Source organism: Cetorhinus maximus, chromosome 18, assembly GCF_964194155.1.
Source record: "Cetorhinus maximus chromosome 18, sCetMax3.hap1.1, whole genome shotgun sequence".
NCBI classification, from domain to species: Eukaryota; Metazoa; Chordata; class Chondrichthyes; order Lamniformes; family Cetorhinidae; genus Cetorhinus; species Cetorhinus maximus.
In genome coordinates this window covers 15,522,587-15,547,601 of record NC_135896.1, presented here as the reverse complement: position 1 = coordinate 15,547,601, position 25,015 = coordinate 15,522,587, and the positions used below count along the sequence as shown (strand labels likewise).

General features: G+C 41.3%; 1 protein-coding gene across 1 annotated transcript in view; it reads right to left on the bottom strand.

The window, feature by feature from the left end:
* Positions 1 to 5,081: 5,081 nt before the first annotated feature.
* The window catches only part of dlst (dihydrolipoamide S-succinyltransferase), a 531,988-nt gene continuing 512,054 nt past the window's right edge, over positions 5,082 to 25,015 (bottom strand). The window contains exon 15 of the mRNA XM_078562156.1: positions 5,082 to 5,154. Within this exon, the coding sequence (XP_078418282.1) occupies positions 5,111 to 5,154 (44 nt within the window). The 3' untranslated portion in view covers positions 5,082 to 5,110. The remainder of the gene's footprint in view (positions 5,155 to 25,015) is intronic.

The window sequence follows — 25,015 nt, the reverse complement described above, 5'->3', positions numbered from 1 at the left end:
GTGGGTAGTGGGATGTGGGGCTTATTACTCACCACCCCGATTGCAGCTGATGCACCTAAACTATCGCACAGCCATAACGTAGTGCCAGCAGGCTAATCAGGCTGTAAATAGGACTTACGCCCCTCAGTGGGGAGAAGTCCTGCCCTCAAGAGCTGCTGGCCACATTGATTGGCCCGCAGCTCCAGCAGTACCAGCAGTGCCAGAGATGAGTAGACGGGTGCTGCTGGGACTGCCAGCAGGCCTACAGGGAAGGCAGGCATGACGTCTGGACCAGGTAAGTCAGAGCTTTTGGATGGGGAGGAATTGGGCAGCCTAGGGACAGGGACCTGAAGGGATTGGGAGGGCACATTTTGGAGGCTAGGCAGGGAACAGCAAGGGAGGGGAGATAGTATCTTAGGGGGAATGCCCTCAATGTGCACCCCCCCCGCCACCGAATGCTGTGCCCCCTTCCTTCTCACCTTTACAAAAATATTTTTAAAAAACAGCCTGCCACTCTCACCCACCTGCCCATGCCCATTATTTTGTGGCATGCACAGCGTGTTAGCTGGGTCAATTGGCTTTGTAACAAGCTCAGATGACCCTTAATTATTTACTTAAAAATGGCACGCCCACCTAGCATGTTAAGGGGACAGCTCGGGGGGGTGGTGGTGGGGTGATAGGAAGATGGTGGGCTTGCAACCCATCATATTTAATGTGCCCCCTGCCCCAACCAAAAATATGACTGGCTGGGGGCCGTAAAATCCAGTCCAAGGTCTTTAGAAAGGATAAAGAAACTGGAAGAGGAGGAGGGGAATCCTTACTGTTTAAAGTTACGATTACAACATTAGTAATAGCAGGTAAGGGATAAGGGAAAATAATCAGTGGGGACTCTATGGTTACATCTGAGGAATAAGAGAGAACTTAAAACTGTAATGGGAGCTGCCTACAGGCTCAGTGATAACAGCAATGAAGTGACAAATGTGTTAATTCAGAGTTAGAGAAGCTTGTAGCAAAAGTGAGGCCATTTTAATGGGAGATTTTAACTTTCATTTGAATTAGGAAGAGCAGAATGACAACGTAAACTGTCCCTCTACAACATCATCTGAAAACACATCAGGTTGCACGTGCACATGGATGACACCCAACTGTATTTCACGATTACTTCTCTTGACCCTTCTGCTGTCTCTAAGTTGTCGTGCTGGTGAGGAATGAGGGCTAGAGGGCCTAACAGCTTCTGAAACAACTGGGGATGAAATCCCAGACAACTGAGGCAGGCCTTCGAACCGGTCTGCCTTGGCACTGACCTGCCCCGTGGCCTGCTATACTCTGTTCTGGGCTCAACATCGATCTGTAAGGAACAGATCACGTCTAACAAACCAATTGAACTTTTTGAAGAACTAACTGAAGTAGTAGAGAGACGAATGTCTATAGGTATTGTCATGACCACAGATTATAGCCCCGAATTACTTACAAACATATTGAACTTTTATGTAAGACACGTATTTTTTTTATAAAAAGGACCTACAAGCAAAAGCTGGCTGAGACTGTAAAGTAACCATTTACTTTGGTAACCAACTAGTCCATAGAGAACAGAATGTTGCACTTAAAAGGTGTGAAGGCCTACCCCAGACAGAGAGACTTTAAAGGAAGGGATGAAATGCAAAAACTGAACTGTAATCTCTTGCGGTTGCAGAGATAATAGAAACTGATTACCGCCTCAGCGGAAACCATCTCCTGTTAAGTTATATTACAGACTGTGGGTTTGAACGGAGTTGAAAGAAAGCAGTTTCTGGGTGAAAGACATGTTTGTTTTTCCCTTCCAGGAATACACAAGAAAAAGGGTTAAACGCCAACTGTAACCTTGGTCTCTGTGTGCTAGTTTTGGTGTTCTGTTCTGGTGCTATTGTGGTCTGTGAAGGTCATAGCTGAAGAACATCAACTAGGCATCTCTGCGCTTGCAGGTAAAAAAAAGTCTCTCTCTCTGATTGCTGGAAGAAAGTCACAAGTCAGCAAAGCCACAGTTGAAAAGGAAACAGGACACTTCCTTTCAGCTAACCTGCAGAACCAAGGATCTCCAGACCAGCTGCTCAACTGCCAAAGTCAGCTCTACTGGAATCAACCAACTTAGTGGCTATAATATTTCACTATCTACTCCTCACAGACAAGCCAAAGACTGATTTGTATATATTTTTTAACTTTTGTTTCTGGACTCACTTCTCATTTCTAATCTGTATGTATATGTGTTGTGTTTTTATTATTTTTTTCTCACTTTTTAGTAACTAATAAACTCACTCTTTCTTTGACTCAAGAAAGTCTGGTTAAATTGGCTCATTTTAAAACGTAGATACATTTGGACTGGGAAAAGGTGTTCACGAGGGAAGGGGACCTTTTTAAATTAACCTTGTTGCGACCAACCGAGGGGGTTGAATAAAGAAGGGGAGCCAGTTCATCCCTCCTTACCCGGGAGCACAACAATTTGGGATACCTCGTCTGGGATCATAACAAATTGGGGGGACAATTGCCCAGGTACTGGTCGTAACAATATAGTTCATTTGGCCTTCCTGAAGGCATTCAATAAGGTTCCACACAGCTAAAAATAAAGCTCATGGACTTGAAGGCAAATTAGTTACCTAGTGAGGAGATTGGTTGGGTGGTACAGGGCAGAGAATAGGGATAATGGGTATGTACCAAATGAAAATGAAGTGATGACTGATGTTCCACAAGAATCTGTACTTGAGTCTTTATTATTCATTATTTTTATTGTCACAAAAATATAATAATTCAGCGGTATTGTTGCTCCATTGACTGAATTATTAAAGAAGAACAAGAAGTTCCAACGGATGCAGGGGTTTAAGAAGGCATTTGACAGTTCAAAATTGTATTGACTACGACACCAGTTTTGGCAGTGCCCAATTGTGCCAAGCAATTTAAGTTGGCCATTGATGCAAGCAGTATAGGCATTGGGGCCGCTCTGTTGCAAAAAGATGAAACTGGAATTGAGAAACTGATAGGGCATTTTTCACAGAAACTGAATGTACAACAGAGAAGATCTTCAACAACTGAAAAGGAGACTCTGGGTCTGGTATTAGCGTAACAGCATTTCAAGGTTTACATTGCAACAATTCATCGGAAGCAATTGTTTATACAGACCACAATCCTTTAAAGTTTCTGGACAAATTTCAAGGCCAAAGTGCAAAGCTATTCAGATGGAGTTTATTCCTGCAATCATTTAATCTACAGATTTTACATGTGGCTGGAAGAGAAAATCTAATTGTACATTCATTGTCGAGAGTTTAAAGCTCAAAGGGAAAATTGGACATTTAAAAACATAGAGACATAGAAAATAGGAGCAGGAGTAGGCCATTCGGCCCTTCAAGCCTGCTCTGCTATTCATTATGATCATGGGTGATCATCCAACTCAATAGCCTGCTCCTGCTTTCTCCCCATACCCTTTGATCCCTTTCACCCCAAGAGCTATATCTAACTCCTTCTTGAAAACATACAATGTTTTGGCCTCAACTACTTCCTGTGATAGTGCATTCCACAGGCTCACCACTCTCTGGGTGAAGAAATTTCTGCTCATCTCAGCCCTAAATGGTCTACCCCATATCCTCAGATTTGAAACCTGGACACTGGACTGGAATGATTTCTGTTAATACCAAGGATTTGTATATATATTGTTATGTTAGTTCATGCACCTGGTAATGTAATAGTGTGAGTATATTAATAAGTATAGGAGGTAGTGTAAAATGAGTTAAGAAAATGAAGCCATCTTTTTAAATTATGATGGTTCATTTTCTTGTAAGGAGGGAGTGTCACTAGAATATAATACTTCTCACAATATTATTGTGATTTATTGTTAAAGTAGGTTAATAGTGGGATTTGGATTGTGTGTGTGTGTGCGATTTAATTGGATTAGAGACAACTGGCCTGGAGGCTTTGACTCATCAAAAGAAGCTAGGTTCGAAATGCTAAATATGTAAACATGGCTGAAGTTTTAGAATGTGAGGTGAGGAGAATTTGCATTTGTAGATAAATCAGGGTAGCTTGAATTTCAAAGAGATGGTAGGATGTTACACCTAGCCAGAGAAGCTGGGCTAAGCAGTGTGTTTATTTTCCCCAAAGGTTATTGATCGTATTTGTACCATGAAAAGATTTATATGATGAGAAACGTAAAGATCCAAAGACATATGGGAACAATGGAATTTGTATTAAAAGGGAGAAACGTGTATAAAGGAGAAGAGGCTATGTGTCAAAGGGGAAGGCATTGTAAGATCTACCAGAAGTGTGAAAAGCCTTCAGTGGTTGTGCATTAAGCTGCTGTCTGCAGAAACCAAAGCTGGGAAAAGCCACTTCGCATTCTACTGTCCAGGGTATTGTGGTAACTGGCTGGAATCTATTTAAAATCTATTTTTTTGTTTACTGCTGCCTTAACAGGGGTGTAATTGGAAGTCAGATTAATTAGAGGTTTTAGGAGCTATTATAGTGGCAATTTGTAGACCTATGTATGTACTTGAAATCTTTTTTTGTTAATAAACGTTTAATTTAGTTTTGTAAAAACTCTCTAGTGTCTTGGCAGACTTATTACTACTGAATTCAGGACATGCATCTCGAAATAAAATATAAATTGCAAAATCATTTTGACCGTATGATCAGGTTTCCCTCGTGGATTTGATCTGCCTGGAACACATCATCTGCTGCATCATAACATTTATTAATGATTTAGATACGACATTAGACAGGCACATATTCACACGCCAATTACACAAACATTAAATTTAAATTTATTTCCATTCATTGTTTTATCCCCACCTTTTAGCCTATTTTGATCTTTTCTCCCTTCCCCTCTAGATCCATCCCCTCCCCACACCCCACCCCCCACCCCCTCTAGATCCATCTGTCACTTGCTCATTCTGCTTCCTACTCAATGTCACCATTAGCACCTCCTTTAGCATATCACCATCATCAACACCCCTTTGACCTTTTGTTTTATGACATCTTTTGCAATCTCTCCTTTGCCTCCGTCTATCACTGGCCTTCTATCCAGCTTCACCTGACCCACCCCTCTTAAACGGTATACATTTCATCACATTTTTACTTTTCTTTAGTTCTGAAGAAGAGTCATACGGACTCAAAACATTAACTCTGTCTTTCTCTCCACGGACGCTGTCAGACCTGCTGAGTTTTTCCAGCAATTATTGTTTTTGTTTCAGATTTCCAGCATCCGCAGTATTTTGCTTTTACACAAACATTGGTGTTAGAGTATATGGGAGCATAAAATTACAACAAGACGTGCATAGATTAAGTTCTTATGTGAGACTGTGACACCTGGATTTCTGTGAGGTAAGTGTGAAGTCATCCATTTTCGATGAAATAGTGTAGGTCTAAAGAGATTTAGGGCTCCATGTGCAGAGAGCTCTAAAATATAATAGCCAGGTATAAAGAATAACCAAAAAATCTATACAATCTATACGTTTATAATCAGAGAGCTGGAATGTAAAGGGCTGGATGTTCTGTAGTGATACTATATCTGGAGTCCTGTGTACAGTTTTGGGCCCACATCTTAGAAAGGATATACTGGCCTTGAAAGGAGGGGCATATAGATTCATTAGAATGTTATCAGGTCTCCAACGGTTCCATTACGAGGAGAGATTGCATTAACTAGGTTTGTACTTCCTGGAATATTGATGTTTAAGGATTATTCAATTGAGATCTTTAGGATTTTGAAACAAATTGATAGGGTAGATTGAGAGAAACCCTTGCTTCTGGCCAGGAGTTTAGGACAAGGGGGCATAATCTTAAAATCAGAGACAGGTCTTTCAAGAGAGAAGCTAAGAAGTTAGAACTTAGTAGGTGCTAGCTCAATTAGTAATTTTAAAGAGTTTGATAGACTTCTGGTATAAGGATATTAAAGGAATCAGAGCCAAGACAAGTGAATGGAATTAAGTTACAGATTGGCAATGATCTCATCTAATGGCAGACCAGGCTCAATAGGCTGAATGGCCTACTCCTCTTCCTGTGTTCTCAATAGGGTGCCAAGTTTTTTATACCAATAAACATGGCCAGACAGGCAGTGGAGATCGGCCCAAAGTAACGCTTGAACATCCTGCCCCAGGCATAATGTGCCTTCCCACAAGCTCCAGAAGTGTCGGTGTGAATCAGACATAACTGCCAGCATTATAACACTAGAGATTCTGAAGCCAATATTTTCAGATAATTTTGCCTGAGAAAAGCCATTTTGCCCATTTCTTTTCTTCTGGCCTCAACTGCCAATATATCTATGCCCAGTTACAGAATCCAAAAGTCTTTTAAATAATTCCAAAGTTATTACAAAATACTCAATATTTTTATCTGTTGCAAATAATGGGATCAGTTTCCCTAAACACTAGCCCTGGCACAGAGTCTGGCCCAATAGAAACACTACTTGAGTGACGAAGTCAGCATTGGTGAAACTCCCAACTCTCCAAAGTCGAGGAAAAATTACCCCAGGAAGGTTCCACTTCATCTAAAAATAGCAATAGGGCCAGTTAGAGACTTCCCACTTGTGCCTTTTGGGTTTCTAACTTACGGAGTGAAAAGTTTTGATTTCATTGCCTCTATGTCATAGGGATTTTTTTATTTATGAGGTAGAATTTCCTGATCATGTGCATCACCCGATACACAGCTATGAAAATGGAGGGGCAGCACAAGAATGATCACGCTGAATATATCAAGGCAATCCTCCTTCAAGCACCGAGGGAACATCTCAAAGGCTTCGCAAAGTGAAATACATATATGAAAGTATACTTCTATAAAGTGCAGTAATGTATGGAGAATTACTTTAAAAGAGGGAGTGAGAGAATCCAGTAGAACCACAACAGCTGCCAACAGTTTAATTAAAATTCTGTTACAACAGCATTTTTGGATTTCAGTATCATTGTATGACACACTCATGAACAAATCAACCGGAGGGTATCTTTGAAAGCAGCCCTCCTAATATGGTTTTACGCCAGCAATTGAGACCTTTGCCATCAATCAAAAGTAAAATAAAAAGCAGAATCTCCATGAGTTAAAGGAGTTCTTTTGACAGCCATGGCTCAGTGCATAGCACTCCCATCTCCGAGTCAGAAAGTTATGGGTCCAATTACCACTCCAGTGACTTGAGCACAAAATCTAGTCCAAAACTCCCAGTGCAGTACTCCAATTGTCCTCTCAGATGTTTGTAAAAGATCTCATGGCACTATTTTCGAAGAAGAGCAGCGAAGTTTTCTGAGCTTCCTGGCCGATATAGCCCTCCACCAGTATCAATAAGATAGATTATTTGGTCATTGCTGATTATGGGGCCTTGCTGTGCACACATTTCACATATTACAACATTAGCCAGAGGAGAAGAAAGATATGCATTTCTATAATTCTTTTTAAGTTTGTTCAATCAGGTCAGTGGAAGCACAGTCTGCTATGAAGTCACAGCACACTCAATCCAAACTCCACTCTCTTATCAGTCTAAATGTTACTTTTATGGGCAAACACAGTCTTCCTATGCATACAGTCTTTGCCAAGGAATGGTTTTACCCTGCATCTCAACTTTGACCTCATACTCAGAAACGAGACTGGAGCTACCACTGACATGTACAATTGGGAAATTCTGTCTTCTCTTTGCCTTTGCTTAAATTATCATTGCTTTTCATCGGGGCACTGCTTGCCTGTTTGCCCTAACGCATGTAACTTATTCTCATTTGGATGTCCTTGGAATCTGTGCTCACGTAATGACAACATAGCGCGATCCCCACAGATGCTGTCAGGTCTGCTGATATCTCCAGCATCAGCCATATTCTGCTTTTATTTTAGGATCAACATTTATTGTGAAAGACAGCACCAGGAATAACGAAGGACTCCCTCGGCATTGCACTTAAGTGTCAACCTCGATGGTGTGCCTGTTTTCTGGAGTGGGTGTGAGGCCACAGGTTTCTGACTCAGCCACCTGTGTGTCGCCAACTGCCACCATAAGCTGATTGCTTATCTTGCACTCATAGGAGTGTGGCTGCAGAATTCTGATATTCAGATATGGGACCTCACTCTCTCACCATCTGATCTACAGGAGCTCTGTGGAACCAGTCCCCTAAAATGGAAAATGACCAAATTGTGATGTTCGTGACCAACTTTCAGGTCAGAAATGAGGAGCAAAACTTTGACTTTGAAAAACATGATCACGTTTGAGGTAAATTGCACAGAGAGTTACAAATTAACTTGCCACGCTATCGGGTAGTGAATTCTAAATATGGGATGACGTGGTATCTTAAGAATGCTGCTTGCATGTGAAAGTGGAAACATGATAAACACCGCGACAAATGTTCCCAGACAGCTCAGACACTGATAGGTTGGGCACAAGGAAGGGACATTCTTCTAAAAAAAAGTTGCTGTGGTAAATGTTTCTTCACATGAACAAAATCTGTACCACGTCTACAGTTCTATTGCAAATTGCTATTTCACAATATTTTTCAATAAAGCCTATTGTTTACAGGCTTTGCACTGTTGGCTGGCTCACAGGGCCTGATAAAAATTTTAAACTTTTTTTTAAACAAAGAAAGGCAGTTAGCAGCTACTTAAATTGGTTTGACATTAAGCTGCCATCTTCTCGACAAGCTGCGAATCTGGACTCAATGGAGGTAGCTCCAACCTTCATTGTGTGAAGTCAGGGGAGGGGGCGGTCGGTGGGAGTAAAGTGGTTGGGTAGGTCATCCACCTGTTATTGAATCCCACCACCTCACTGCCCAAGCCATGAAGGCAAGCTGATCTCCAATAAGGCTGGTAATCTATAGTGATAGCACCAGAAAATGGCAACCACCTACCTTGTACTATTACATGTGGCTCCTTTAGGGAAGGAAATCTGCTGCCCTTACCTGGTCTGGCCTACATGTGATTCCAGACCCACAGCAATGTGGTTGACTCTTAAAAAAATGGCCTCTGAACAAGGGCAATTAGGGATGGGCAATAAATGCTGGCCTAGGCAGCAACGCCCACATCCCATGAACGAATATTAAAAAAACTTCATACAATCATAGGAAAATAAAATAGTACAGCATAAAAGGTGTCCTTTTGGCCTATCAAGCCTTGCCAGCTCTTTCAAAGATCAATTCAATTAGTCTCACTTTGAAGCTCTTTCCCAGTATTGCTGCATTTTTTTCCGAAGTATTTATCCAATTCCCTTTCGAAGGTAACAATTGAATCTGTTTCCACCTCCCTATCAGGCAGTGTATTCCAAATCCTAACCATTCACTGTGTAAAAAAAGATTTTCCTCATGTTGTTCTTTTTTTTTAATTCATTCATGGGATGTGGGCATCTCTGGCAAGGCCAGCATTTATCGCCATGTCTAATTGCCCTTGAGAAGGTAGTAGTGAGCCACCTTCTTGAACTGCTCAATCCATGTAGTGTCAGTACACCCACAATGCTGTTAGGTATGGAATTCCACATTTTGGCCCAGCGATGGTGAAGGAATTGCGATATATTTCCAAGTCAGAACGGTATGTGACTTGGAAGGGAACTTGCAGGTGATGATATTTCCATGCATCTGCTGCTCTTATTCTTTTAGACCATAGAGATCACTAATGTGGGACATGTTGCTTTCTATTGCCTATTTCCTTAACTCTGTGGCTCTTTGCTTATCAACACTTCAGCTGTTGAAACTCTTTCTCTTTACTTACTCTATGTAAATCCTTCATGATTTTAAACATTTTTAAAAAATCAAATCTCTTCTCAGCCTTCTCTACTCTAAGGAAAACCACCCCATCTTCTCCAGTTTATCTATATTACTGTTATCTGTCAACCCTGGAACCATTTTGGTTCAGGTCTTCTGTACCCCTTGCTTGTAGCATAAAATGCTAACTGTACAACAAATTGATCAGCAAATTAAATATCAAAATAATACTTGAAATAAAAACAGAAAATGCTGGAAAAACTCAGCAGGTCTGGCAGCATACGTGGAGAAATTTTAGTATTTTGCTTTTATTTTAAAGTATGTCTTAACGATACTTTAAACCCTTTTCTGAGACTATAAGAAAGAAGAATATCAAAATTGAAGGAAATTTCTTTCAGATGGGCCAAATGGCCTTCCACAAGTTACAATATTTCAGAGTCCTTTAGCTGAGGTTAGATGAGCATAATGATGGTTGCTAAGGTACAGATTTCTATGGTAACTGAAACATATAGTTCAAATCGGTGAACAATGCATTAGCGGCCAAAAGACTCACTTCATGTTGCAGTTTTTGAGAAAGCTGCTCTCTTAACACACTACTCCTAATGGGATATTCACTGTTGGCTGTGTGTCAGTGACAAACCAGTGAACATAGTCTGAGGAATCAATGAAACAATCTTGACCTAGAAAAGTGATAATATAAAAAACAGCACATCATCTTCCAGTTTAAAATAACGAATATAAGCCATTAATTGCCATCAGAAAGTCACACTGGAGCCACTGACTGGAGAAAATGTTGGCATTTTGGAAACATTTTGGATCTCCACTGATGTCACAAAACCCATTTAAATGGATTTAAAAAGGTTTGAAAGTAGCACTCAAACACATTAGTCTCTGCTACCAGAGGAAATTAGATGCCAAGGCATTTAAATTATGACACTTTTGCCTGAATGTGGCACCGGAGTAGCAACATTCAATGTGTTGAGCACTGTAAAGTAAGCTAAAAGGGAGAGAATTTGATCATTGTTAAATCCAACACCTCTATGTCACTAGACTGAATACCATTTCTTCCCTTTCAAAAGCTCAGTTGTTTGCTCAGTTTAATATTGGATTGTTACAAAAAGAGTTGATGCATTTGTGAAACAGTCTTATTTGTCATATCTGGTCTTCTTATTTGGTTACGTTTCTCAAATCACTGCACTCAATAGTAAGCTACACTTTCCTTAATGAGATTAGAGCATTCCCTTTGTATCAGCACAAAGGAAATGTTTCTCTATGAGAATGCTATAACACAATATTGTGGATTTTGGCTGCCTTTCACAATGTCATGTGTGCATTGGCCTTCAGTGTAATGCATACTGTCATTATCCCTATTGAGGCCAGATTGCCTCAGTACTACATTCACTCACAACCATTATTCTGCTTAGTGGCACTTGTGGTATATTTGCAGTTCAGTTTCAACTTCTGATCAAATAAGTTGTGTTTGCCAACAAGCTCAGTTTGCCAGTCAGTGTCAGCATGAATGCAACTGTTCACTTGTGGTCTCAACTGGCCAACTTATTGATTAGTTATACATACTTTCGACTGTCACCAGATAAGCAAGCGCATTTTTGGCAGATGGAAAATGGGTGATCCTTACCGAGAGAAAAAAATATCATGTTTTCCAAATTTGGCAACCAGCATGAATGAATGTCAAACGTTTCCACAACAGCATAATTGAATTGGCATAAATGGAGTAAACCCCTGTGTAATGAATTCAACTGGGGTTAGGACAGAGGAATTTAACTCCTAGTGGATAATCAAAAACATTTTCTGCATAGGTAGAATCAGGACAAATTATGCAAAAAAATGCAACCAGATTAACTATTTCGGTCTATTAAATAGCAAGTATAGTGTAACATGTAATACAACTATTTCCTGTATCATAACAGCTAAAAGTGGTTGGGAAGGCAAATAGAATGCTAAAATAAAAGTAATGGTGTAACTGAAGATGAAGGAGAGCTCATTCAATTTCTTAATCATTATTTTCTAGCAGTTTTCACTGAAGAGGAAAAAATGCTACTTGTAAATTCAGTTCCGGTTATTGTAATACATTAAGTAACCCAGAGGATTTTGAACCAGGGAGCAGGTGTATTTAATAAACTAAAAAGAATAAACACCAGAGATCCAGAGAGTAAATTATATGTATCATGGGTTGCAGAAAGAAACTAAGGAAAAGAAAGTTGTAAGCTGATGGCAATACTCAGAAAAATACCTTTAAGAGCTGCTGAAGTTCCACACACTTGGAACCTAGCAAAACATAGAATTTATATTAAAAGAGAGAACAATCTGACCCAGGCAAATACAGATCCATCAGCCCAACTTTTATATTGGTTAAAATACCAGAATCAAGGCTAAAGTGACTAAAGTATGTCTACAGCAATAAGAGGCAGCCATCTGCAATTTAGAAAGGGACAATCCCACATGTTAAATTTCTTTAAACTTGTTTGTAGGCATTGTAAATAAAATAGATAGTAGGACACAAATTGAGAGAGTTGACTTGCAGAAACCTTTTGATAAGGGCTCATGAAGATAAAAAAATACAAGTACAGGATACAACATGAAAGTTGGAAAATGTTAATGGAAAGTATCTGCAAGGGTTGCAGTGTTAGACTAGAGGAGTTATTGAGTGGAGAACCAAAGGGATTGGAGTTTTGTTATTTCTTCACAATGCAAATTGCCTCGATACAGAAACTGAAAACAAGCTGACAAACAAAAGAAAAACAGGGAGATCAGCAAAAAAAAGAGAAAGTGTTTACCTTTATTTACCTCTCAAAGTACTTCACATATGATGTGGTTCAGTGATTACTATTATGTCAGCAAATGCAACAGCACCTATTTTGTGTAAAACAGGAGCCCAAAATGATGGCACCAATTTATGAAGCAGCATTCTCCAGCAATTCTTGGGAGAATTGCACGGCCTTCTTCAAATAGTAACACACTTTAACATCTGCCTGGGTTTTCTCCTGTGGAAATTATGGCAGCAGGGCAGGAACAGCTTCAAGGAAAGTCTTAGCCAGAGGTATACTATTAACACGATGCAAGCCAGTTGGTGAAGTCAAAACCAAGACAGAGTTTTTCTTCATAGGACTCTCACAGTTTTCCTCCCACACAACCACTGTCCCAGATGTCTCCTATTTATATGTGCTCAAGTATTTAATTGAACAATGCCTGTCACCTAACAATATAATTAACATGCCATTAATATGTACAAAAGTGGAACAGAATTATCACAGGGAGACTAGAAAGAGACTCCAACAACTTGCATTTATATAGCCCCTTAAATGGAGTAAAGGCACTTCCAGGAGCTTTGCCAGACAGAAATTGACATTGGGCCAAAGAAGGAGACATAAGGATTGGTGACCAAAAGGTTTGTCAAAGAGGTAGATTTTAACAAGGGTATGAAAAGTGGAAAGAGAGTTGGAAATGTTTAAGGAGTAGCAGCTGAAGGGTGAAAGCACAGCTGCCAATGGTGGTGCAAAGGAAGAGGGATAGACAAGAGACTAGAGTTGGAGGAACATAGAATTCTTGGAGGGTTGTAGGGCTGGGTGAGATTACAGAGACAGGGAGAAGCGAGACCATGGAAGGGGTTGAATGTGAGGAGTCGCTTTCAATGTCAATGTCAATGATGATGTGGAAACAATTACACTGCAAACAAACTGTTGAGTTACGTTGCCAGTACAGCTGAGGTGTAATGTACCTGCCAAACCACACTGGAGTGTGTGTCGTTTTGACAATCAGCTTACAAAAGGAAGATTCGTAAATTGGAAAGAATCCAAAACAGAGCTAATGTTATGAGCTATGAAGAAAGGTGAAACAAAATAAATTCTCTAGAACACAGAAAAGGGTAATGTTTTACTTGCGATTTTGGGAGGTGAGCATCATGGCAAGGCCAGCATTTATTTCCCATCCTTAATTGCCCTCGAGAAGGTGGTGCTGAGCCAGCTTCTTGAACCGCACTACAGTCCATGTGGTTTCGGTACACCCATAGTGCTGTTAGGGGATTTTTGAACCAGCGACACTGAAGGAACAATGATACAGTTCCAAGCCTTGGAGGGGAACTTACAAATGGTGGTGTTCCCATGCATCTGTTGCCCTTGCCTGTTGAGGTGGTAGAGGTTGTGGGTTTGAAAGGTGCTGTCAAAGAAGCCTTGGTGAGTTGCTACAGTGAATCTTGTACATAGTACACACTGCTGCCACTGTGCAGCAGTGGTGAAGGAAGTGAATGTTTAAGGTGGTGGATGGGGTGTCAATTAAGCAATCTGCTTTGTCCTGGATGGTATTGAGTTTCTTGAGTGTTGTGTGAGCTGCACTCACCCAGATGAGTGGAGAGTATTCCATCATACTCCTGACTGGACAAGCTTGGGGGAGTCAGGAGTTGAGTTATTTGCTACAGATTTCCCTGGTCCTGACCTGCTCTTGTAGCCACAGTATTTATATGGCTGGTCCAATTAAGTTTCTGGTCAATGGTAGCCCCAGGATGTTGATGGTTGGGGGCTCAGTGATGGTAATGACATTAAATTTCAAGAGGAAATGGTTAAATTCTTTCTTCTTGGATATGGTCATTGCCTGGCATTTGTATGATGTGAATGTTACTTGCTATTTAACAAACCAAACCTGAATATTGTCCAGGTCTTGCTGCATGCAGGCATGGACTGATTCAGTATCTGAGGGATTGTGAATGGCACTGAACATTGTAAAATCACCAATGAACAGCCCCTCTTCCAACTTGATGGAGGGAAAGTCATTGATGAAGCAGCTGGAGATGGCTGGGCCTAGGACACTATCCTGAGGAACTCCTGCAGTGATGTGTTGGGACTGAGATAGTTGACCTCCAAGAACCACAACCATTTTCCTTTTGCTAGGTATGACTCCAAGCAGTGGAGATTTTTCAACCTGATTCCCATTGACTTCAATTTTGGTCAGGCTCCTTGATCAAATGCTGCTTTGATGTCAAGGGCAGTCACTCTCAACTCACTTCTGGAATTCAACTCTTTTATCTATATTTGAACTAAGGTTGTAATAATGAAGTCTGGAGCTGAGTGGTACTGGTGGAACCCAAACTGAGCATTGTGAGCAAGTTAATGCTGAGTAAGTTGCTCTTGATAACACTGTGAATGACATCTCCCATCACTTTGCTGAAGATTGAGAGTAGACTGATGTGGCAGTAACTGGCCAGGTTGGATTTGTCCTGCTTTTTGTAGACTGGGTGTACATGAACAATTTTCTATATTGTCAGAATGTGAAGTATTAATTTATACCGATAAAACAAACACAACAAAATACATCACGGTATGTCAGGTCAGAAGGACTGGACAAGCACACAATTTAGATTGTTAAAAAGTAAATTGAAATAGATCCTGGAAAACTTTTATTCAAATAGTTATTATATTTGGAATAAGTTACCAGAAAATTGGAACCAAAGGCATAGAAATCTGATTGCAGTTGAATGCTGGGCCGGTTGTGTAATAGAAACAAGCTTCGATGTGGTGAATGACACTTTCTCCCTCTTGACTTCTTAGGCTAAAAATTCATTTCCTCCCATTTTCAGGCATGAGGGTTTTGTGATCTGCTCATGCCCAGTACTGTTGAAACAGGCAGCTTGCAAACTTTGTGCTGTCTCCTTATTTGAATGATAGCAGCATTCAATTAAGTGTGACCCAATGCTGGGAGCCAGCTGAATGCTCAGCAGAGGGCCCAGCAGTGTGCATGACTAGCTCTTGTTCTAGCTAGCCTGCTCCCCTTAAAGGCAGCCTGCCTCTCTTAAAGGGGAGCTGTACTCATTACAAGGAAGTTGCTGCTGAGTCCCTGTGGTGTAATTGGCTACAAGTAGAAGATGAACAAATGAGCACCAAGGAAGAGAGGACTCCACAGTTCACAGTTGAGGCTGTAGCAATGAAGGTCAGTAGAGAGAGGTTTTGCTTCCATGGGGAGTTGCGGGGGGGTGGGGGGTGAGTGGAGGGGGATGTGGTGGATGTGGTGGTGAAGGGAGTTCAGGAGATCATCAAGGAACATCTTCCAAAGTGAATGGAAACAGGTGGCCACGGAGGTCAACTCCCAGAGACTGGCCCCAAGGACCTGGCAGCAGTATCACAAGAATAGGTAGTCAAAATCAGTTCAGGCATCTTCACAAAGTGAACATAGGCCCCTTAGATAATGAGGCTGGGGAAATAATAATGGGGAACCAGGAAATAGCAGAGGAGTTGAATAAATACTTTGCATCTGTCTTCACAGTAGAAGAGAATAATAGCTCTGAAACTGCAGCCCCCCCCATAGATATTCCAGCCTTTGAGTGGACAGGTTAGTAAAACCTCAGTGAGAATGCAGCAACACCCCCTGCCATTTCCAGCAACTAACCGCAACACCTCCAAAAACATTCCATCCTAGTTCCGCAAATGTAGCAACTGGAGAAATATGTCAAAAGTACCTCGCCTGAAAGTTCAATGGCTGGCCCTTTAAATAGCACTAATGGCGGTTTCCTTATGCCGCCGAATGCATGTTTCACTGGGAATGATTAGCATGGGGCAGGTGTTCAGTGGTCCTGCGCAGTTCAAGTTTCAAAACTATGCGCCATATCAGCGGTCCAGGGCTTCCAGAGCATGGGGCAAACCCCACACAAGTGCTCTTCCCAGCACTGGGCATCATATGGGCCACAACAAAAAGTGCCCAGGAGCACAGTGCATGCCATTTTCTGATGTTGGGGATTCTGTGGTACCTGCACCAGCGGCACTAAGGAGCCCAATTTTGCGGTGCCTATGAGTACATTATCTATTCTCAATTTGCAGCATGATGCCTTTTGTTTTCATTTGGTTTTATTTTGTTCTGTCTCTTTTGCCAAGGAATGCCCTGGATATGTGTCAAAGGCTATGGGGAGTGAGAGCCAAGTTTATACTGACGGAGTGGGTCAATATTATGAGGGCTCAGCTGCAGTGTTGGAATTTGTGCCTTTTCCTATTTGTTTCAGCTGTTATTCGGATGTCTGAATTTTTAGGAATGGGAAAATTTTTTCCTTAACTCTTTCGCCTATGGGTGAAAGAGTTTGAGTGAAAACGACTTCTCTTATCCATCCAAGATTCCTCATTTTTACATTGTACCCATCTTATTTTTGCTTTCAGAAAAGCATGCGGAGCATAAACACACGCATAGACCTGTTTGGTGGAATGGGCTGTTTCTGTGTTGGAAATTCGATGCGATTCTATATATGTGTAACTTTCAGAAACACATTTAAAGACCTGTCAGAGGGCCAGAGAAAACAAACCTGCATTTGCAAAGCGCTATAGTGAAGTCAGGTCAGATGTAAAAACCTGCTACCATAAAATGAGTAACACTCACAGCCTAATTATCATGTCACAAGTTGCAACCCATCTCCTCAGAGAGTCTTGGTCACCCACCCATCCACCTCCTGACTTCAATTAATGTCAGCAAGACATGGGGTGGATGTGAGTTTGGGTTGGGATACAGTTTTTTCTGGCTTTAACTTCACCCCTCCCCGTTGCCCATCAGTCAATTGACCCAAACCCATCCTATCTTTTAGGTTAAAATTCAGCTTATTACCTCTGAAGCTACTTACAAATATTGACTTTCACAAGGGTAAAAGCAGGGCCAAAAGTCATTGGATTTCATCACAACCTGATGAGGTTTAGCTGAGTTGAAAGTGAAAGGTTTTAGCCAGTTTTTGAACACCAAGTTTATTGTTTTGAATCAAATGCTGACTTTGTTGATTAACTCTTGAATACTTTACCCCCTTTCAGAATATATGAGGGGAAGTGTCTTAACTGAGTGGAAAGACATTAACGTTTACAGCACAGAATAGAGGCATTTGGTCCGAAAGTGTCCATGCTGGTCTTTTCCTGAATAATCCAGGACCAGTTGCATTGTGCTGTGACAGTCCTGTAGCGTACTCTGTTTCGATTATTCTAATTAGACACCCTCAACATGAATATACACAAGGTGCTTTTAGGACCGGGTGAGGGTAAATGTCACACCTCGCCCTTTCCTTCCCAGCCCTTCATTGATCGTAACAGGGTTTTTTGAAATTTATAAGGATGAAGGTATCAATTCAGTGTCTGTGCTTATCCGTTTACATTTTTTTAATTCATTCACGGGAAGTGGGCTTTAGTGGCTGGATCAGCATTTAATGCCCATCCCTGGTTGCCCTTGAGAAGGTGGTGGTGAGCTGCCTTCTTGAACCGCTGCAGTCCATATGGTGTAGGTACACCCACAGTGCTGTTAGGAAGGGAGTTCCAGGATTTTGGCCCAGCGACAGTGAAGGAACAACAATATATTTCCAAGTCAGGATGGTGAGTGACTTGGAGGGGGCCTTCTAGGTGGTGGTATTCCCATCTATCTGCTGCCTTTGTCCTTCTAGATGGTAGTGGTCGTGGGTTTGGAAGGTACTGTTGAAGGAGCCTTGGTGAATTCCTGCAGTTCATCTTGTAGATGGTACACACTGCTGCTACTGTGCGTCAGTGGTGGAGAGAGTGAATGTTTGTGGATGTGGTGCCAATCAAGCAGGTTGCTTTGTCATGGATGGTGTCAAGCTTCTTGTGTGCTGTGGGAGCTGCACTCACCCAGGCAAGTGGGGAATATTCCATCACACTCCTGACTTGTGCCTTGTAGATGGCGGACAGGCTTTGGGGAGTCAGGAGGTGAGTTACTCATCACAGGATTCCTAGTCTCTGACCTGCTCTTGTAGCCTCAGTATTTATAGTTCAGTTTCTGGTCAATGGTAAGCCCCCAGAATGTTGATAGTAGGGGATTTAGTGATGGTGATGCCATTGAACATCAAGGGGCGATGGATAGATTCTCGTTTGTTGAAGATGGTCATTGCCTGACACTTGTGTGGCGCAAATGTTATTTGCCATTTGTCAGCCCAAGCCTGGATATTGCCCATGTCTTGCTGCATTTGGGCATGGACTGCTTCAGTATCTGAGGAGTTACAAATGGTGCTGAACATTGTGCAATCATCAGCAAACATCCCCACTTCTGACCTTATGATGGAAGGAAGGCCATTGATGAAGCAGCTGAAGATGGTTGGGCCAAGAATACTACCCTGAGGAACTCCTGCAGTGATGTCCTGCGGCTGAGATGACTGACCTCCAACAACCACAACCATCTTCCTTTGTGCTAGATATGACTCCAACCAGCGGAGAGTTTTCCCCCTGATTCCCATTGAACCCAGTTTTGCTAGGGGTCCTTGATACTATTCTTGGTCAAATGCTGCCTTGATGTCAAGGGCAGTCACTCTCACCTCACCTTGGGAGTTCAGCTCTTTTGTCCATGTTTGAACCAAGGCTGTAATGAGGTCAGGAGCTGAGTGGCCCTGGTGAAACCCAAACTGGACCTCAGTGAGCAGGTTATTGTTAAGCTAGTGCCGCTTGAAGACACTATGATGACCCCTTCCATTACTTTACTGATGATCGAGAGTAGGCTGGTGGGGTGGTAATTGGCTGGGTTGGATTTGTCTGGCATTTTGTGTACTGGACATACCTGGGCAATTTTCCACATAGCCGGGTAGATGCCAGTGTTGTAGCTGCAGTGGAACAACTTGGCTAGGGGTGCGGCAAGTGACAGAATGCTTTGGACTTTGACCAGTTTATTTTGTCATTTCAAAGAGGTGTGATTGAATTGGGACAAATTACTGACTAACATACAAGAAAGGATTGAGTCATTGATGTGGCATATTTGATGTGATCAAACATTGAGGATTGATTGGGGTGGGGCGGTGTGGGGGGGGAGGGGTGTGGGAGGATGGGGGGTGTGGGAGGAGGGGGTGGGGGGGTGGGAGGGGTGCAAAATATTTCTAGAAATTTCAACATAATTGAGATAGATGATATATAGAGACCTTTAAAATCAATTGTCACTGATAAGTTCGTTTGTTTTTATTTTGACTGGTGGATCAAGAAAAAATAATTTCCTCCCAAATTTGAGAACTTCCTCCAGAACTTCCCATTGTTCCAGGGATGCACATGAATTGCACCCATGCCTAGTGTCAATGTCATGCTGAAGTCACTAATTTTCTGCAGGGAAAGAAATGAAGGTTGTGCAATTTGGATTTTTTTTAAGGGTTCTGAATCAATTTTAAGCACTGGTCTAAAATCACTGAGGTGGAACATAAATATTTTTCATATAATCTTGAATTAAGGCTACATTCTGAATAAGCTAGGATGCTTTTCTCTATAAAAGAGAAGACTAAGAGGTAACCTGATAGAGGACTTTAAAATTATAAAGGAGTTCAATAGGGTAGACATAAAAAAAAGTTTCCACTTGTGTGTGAGTCCAAAACTCAGGAACATAAACATAAGATAGATATTTATAAATCAGGTAAGGAATTCAAGAGAAACTTTTTTACCCAGAGAGTGATGAGAATGTGAACTTGCCACCACATGGACTGGTTGAGGTGAGTAGCATAAATATATTTAAAGGGAAGCTAGACGAGGGAGAAATTGGAATATAAGGACAGGCACTTATGAAATAAAGTGGGAGGAGGTTTGTGTGGAGCTTAACGCTGGTATAAATCTGTTGAACCGAATGACCTATTTCTGAGCTGTAAATTCTATGCAGTTCTTTATACCACAGAAGTAGCAATTTCTACACCCATTTGATTATGGAGTTAGAGCAGCAGTGTACTGATAATCCCTGAAAAAACAATCAAAAACTGGCTTAGGCATTTAGAATGTTTAAAACTAAACATTAGGTTGCAAGCGTTGTCATGTGCATAATCTCGTATCATTTGTAATATTCGACCATCATAGTGACAGGTAAATGGGTGGTGCAACAATTATAAACATTGGGTTCTGCAATTTTACTTCCAACTAAACTAAAACATATCTTGGGGTTAAGTGAGAATCCATTGAATGTGGTACCTATTAACCCTGTTAATAGCTGTGCTTTGACATTTAGCTCGATTGGACATTTTTTTAAAAGCCCCTGGCTTTTTCTCTTGTGTTTCTGCGATGTTCAAAATAACTGTTATCTTGCCCTCACTCTTGCCCTTTTGAGGTCCAAATTTTCCCCCCCACTGATTTTCTCTCAATTTAATTTACAAAACAAACCTGTAGACGTAAAAATGACAATACTTTGTTTTTTTTTTACATTGACAATAAAAACTGACTTTAATGGGCCTTAATCACAGCTACAGGCCAATAAACGAATTACTTTTGACGTGTACTCTTGCGCGTTGGATAAACATAGCAGCGAGTTTCTGCTCAGTGAGGTTACATAGCAAGTGGGTTAAATGACCAATAGGCTACTAAAATCGATGCAATTATTGCACTTCTAAGACCGGAGGGGAAATAACTCATTTAATCAATTAAACAGTATTTTTAATTTGCAATTATTAAATCTTTATCGAGATAAACTGAAAATTGCTATTTATTTTAACCAACAATAATCACACCAAAATCCTGATGGAAAGCTGTTATGTATAATTCTAGCTGAATTCAATATTCACGGTATTTTGCACCTTAAATTACTTTGTTAAAACATATTTAAAATTTACAATGCAAACACTTATGGGAAAAGATGTTTGCTAAAGATGGTTGGTCAATTTGAAAGATAGGCCTGTTTTTAGTTTCTATAGTTTCAAATTAGAAACTACCTACAGGGTGGGTTATTCTCCAGGCTGTTCATATGATATTATAAAACGTGCATCGATTGCCGATTTGGGGCTGCAAAAGGGACAGCGGCGCGGCGCTGGAAGGGTTAATAGATCTGTTGGTGTGCATGACGAGGACATCTAGGACCCGGCGGACACCTTTTCATTGTGGTGGATGTAATGAAGATGGGAGGTTTATCCAGAGCTGAGTGAAGGTTGCCGAATTCTGGAGAGGGGAAATGGGGGCAGTGACAGGGACAGGGACAGGGCAGTGAAACGCCGGTTTTGGGGGAAAGTTTCAGCGAAGTTTTCCTAACTTCACAGGTGCCAAGTTGCAAATCTGAACTTTTCCTGTGGACTGGGTTTGGTCTGGGAAGTTGATGCTTTTTCTACAAAGAATAAAGTCCAACTTTAACCCCCATAATCAGAAAAAAAGAAGTATCTTGCAAAGAAAAGCCTTTTGTGATTTCATTTTGAGATGTCGTCACCGGATTGAAGTTTACTGAGTTCTCTCCTGTCCTACCTCTGTGGCACTAAACTGCCAGTTAGACCTGTGTGTGTGTGTGTGTGTGTGGAGCTGACCCACTTCTGCTGGAACCCCGAACAAGCCGCACAAGGGACTGGACTCCTTGGTTACAGGAAGAAACCCAGTTCAATCCTGGAGTGACCAGAGGTAAGTGAATTTAATTGTGGATTCCACACTCCTCTCCCCTCTCTCTCTCTCTCTATCGAGTACAAATCTTCCTTAGAGTGCTTTGTAATCACCGAAATCTGATGTTTGTGAGCCAGTTATGCTTCTAAAATCTGCTGCAGAATAAACTTATTTATTTTTAAGGGAGAAGGGAAGAGTAATCTGTCGATCTGCACAATAAAAGGTTCACTTGGTAGGGGACCGACAACTTCGGGCTGTGCTGTAACTTGCACCCAGGGCTCTGCCAGTTTCCGATGTAAATGGAACAAGCTTTATTACATGGGGTGGTGCTGTTCACACTCCTCTCTCATATAACATTGGGCTAACCAGAGTGATGTTGAACAAGTTCTTCCAGCTGTTCACTGCCACCGACATAAGTCCTAGACGAGGATATATCTTAATCTACTGATTAAGGGTAAAGGAATATGTTGTCACACAGCTTGAGCGTTGGTTCAGATTAAAGCACACCTTTTGGGAAATGGAAGGGTTAGGATTTTAACCATGTCACGCCGATAGTTTGCTGGCTCCTTTCACACACACGCTCGAGTCCTTGTACTACTCAATGCACTGCAGTGTCTCTCTGGTGCACACACGTCTATGCATTAAGTCACCCCTGTCGCCTCTCACTGCACTCCCTGCCAGTGTGCAGCAAGTGCATGTTTCATTTCTACCATGTGCGTCGACCGGGTGGTTTTTAAGTTACCAGCCCAGTTCTGCCTCTCTCGATGTAAGAGTTGGGGATCTTTATTATGGAGACCCCCCCACACCTTTTAACGATTTATTTGTATAACTGCTACGGTATTAACTGGGCGGTATCGTCAGTTAAATGAAGTTTCATTCTTTCGAGTTAGACAAAGCAGTGATTCTGTAGCTGGGGGCAGCCTCCCCAGCGAGCACTTCTACTTTTGAACGTGGAGGGGCTGAAGGTAGAGGGAGAAGTTGGGCATGGAACAGGAGGGTTCCCCAGAAGATGTGGTCAGAATTAAATTCTCAGACTTTTGGAGGTAAGGGGAGAGACGTGACCGGACAGTGGGGGATAAGTGTTAGAGAGTGTAGGAGGATGGGGGCTGCAGATTCTGCAGGTACTGACGAAGGGACAAGGAACATAGGCCAGAGTTAGAGAAGCACAGGGTGAGATCCCATCTTAGTTGGTAAATATTATTATTTACTAAAACTCAGCGGTTTTTAATTGTGGCTATATCTGTGATCAGCAAGGTAATTTTTTCAGAGACTCTGCACAATACTTGAACTACCCCCTCCTATCCCCAAGTGTCAGTGGGGTTCTTCATCACTGAGTAAAAAGGGGCTTGTGTCAGGCAAATCCTCTTTAGAACAATTTCTCCAATGGCCATACAGGACTTGTGGCTTTGTTGGTACCGTGGAGTTAACAGAGCACAGACATTCAGTAAATGCTGGAAATACTCCGCAGGCCAGGTACCATATGAATAGAATCAGAGTTAACATATCCGGCTAATGGCCTTTCATCAGGGCATCATGAACTGAAACGTTTACTCTTTCTTTCCACAGGCACTGCCCAACCTGCCTAGTATTTCCAGTATTTTCTTGTTTTCTTTCTTTTTGGTTTCCAGTATCTACAATATTTTGGTTCTGTGTTGACAGAGCACATGCTATCACTCTAGCTGTGTGTGCAAAAGTTTTGACCATCACTAACTTGACTGAGCAAGTGCTTGAGCATTGCCAGTATATTCATCAAAAGCAAGAGCCCGGTGTATAAAAGCTTGATCTGACCGTCCGAAACTCCCCTCTATTATTTTAGTGATAGTTTTATCACATTTACAATAGACATGTAAATATACTAAAATATAATAGCGATGGGGGTGGCAGGGTTGTTATCAAAGAAACACATTGATCAGAATTTGCTGGGAAGATAACAGCAAGGGAAATGCACACTGCATTAGTAGTGCATTTTCTTTAAAAAAAACCCCAGTAATTTGTGACAAGGAAGAGTTGCACAGTGATTTGTGACTTGCCACAAATTGCTGGATGATTTGCACCATTAGTTTCCTAAACACAAGAGTTCGCCCTTGCTTTCCCCATGAGTCGCAAGATAATACCTAATTTGTGCTGTTCGAACAAATTGAACTTGGTGCAGAAAGTTAGGACTGTTATCTAATGATGTAAAGGCTCTTGTAAAGATGAGATTTATGTTCCTGCAATGGCATTCAATCCTGATCTGGTACAACAAAGCAGTGAAGTCTCATTCTTGCAGGTAGTACATTAGTTGTGGAGGTTTGTTAAATGTAAAATTATTTTTCCTTACTTTACCTTTCCTGCTTTTTTCTCTGCCATAATCAAATCTTTCTTTCCCTCTATTTCTTTTTTCTGTGTTTAATTTGACTTTAATTCACCCTATATCCTCTGTCTCTCTACCTTTAATTCTCAGAGAAAATCGACTGCAGGCCCGGTCATTCACCAAGGTCCCACCCAGATGTGTCATTAACCTTGTTATCAATTTGCGCCTCCAGCAATTTGCAATGAAAAAAACTGAAGGGTTGAGGAAATAATTTAATTCACATCACAAAACACACCGAGATGCATCACTCCAGCAAATTCTGGCACAATGCAGTTTCAGACCCTGTACCGTGAGGTGGCTAATGTGTAATTCTCTATAGATCTAGTGCAAAATAAGCAAATCAAACTCCTGGGCTCTGAAGTTTGATATTTATTTAGGTGCCGTGTTTGTAGAAAGCGAATGATTCTGCTGAACATCTAACTCTGGTTGGGTAAACCAGTGAGCTGTGAGTTAATGCATGTATCTGAATCGAACCTAAACTAGAGTTTAAAAAGACCCTGTTCGAAAGAGGAAATTCTAATAGTTAAAAGTCTGACACCCATAAGAGATACTTTAAGAAATATTATTATCTTTTTAGCTATTTTAAGTTTGACATATTGTGAATATGTTGAGAAGGTGCAAGAAACCTGATGCTTCAGTTTTTAAACATTCTTCATCTCATGTCAGTGGTACCAAAGATTAACAAAGATGCTATTAATAGTTTTTAATATCAACCCCTTTTTACT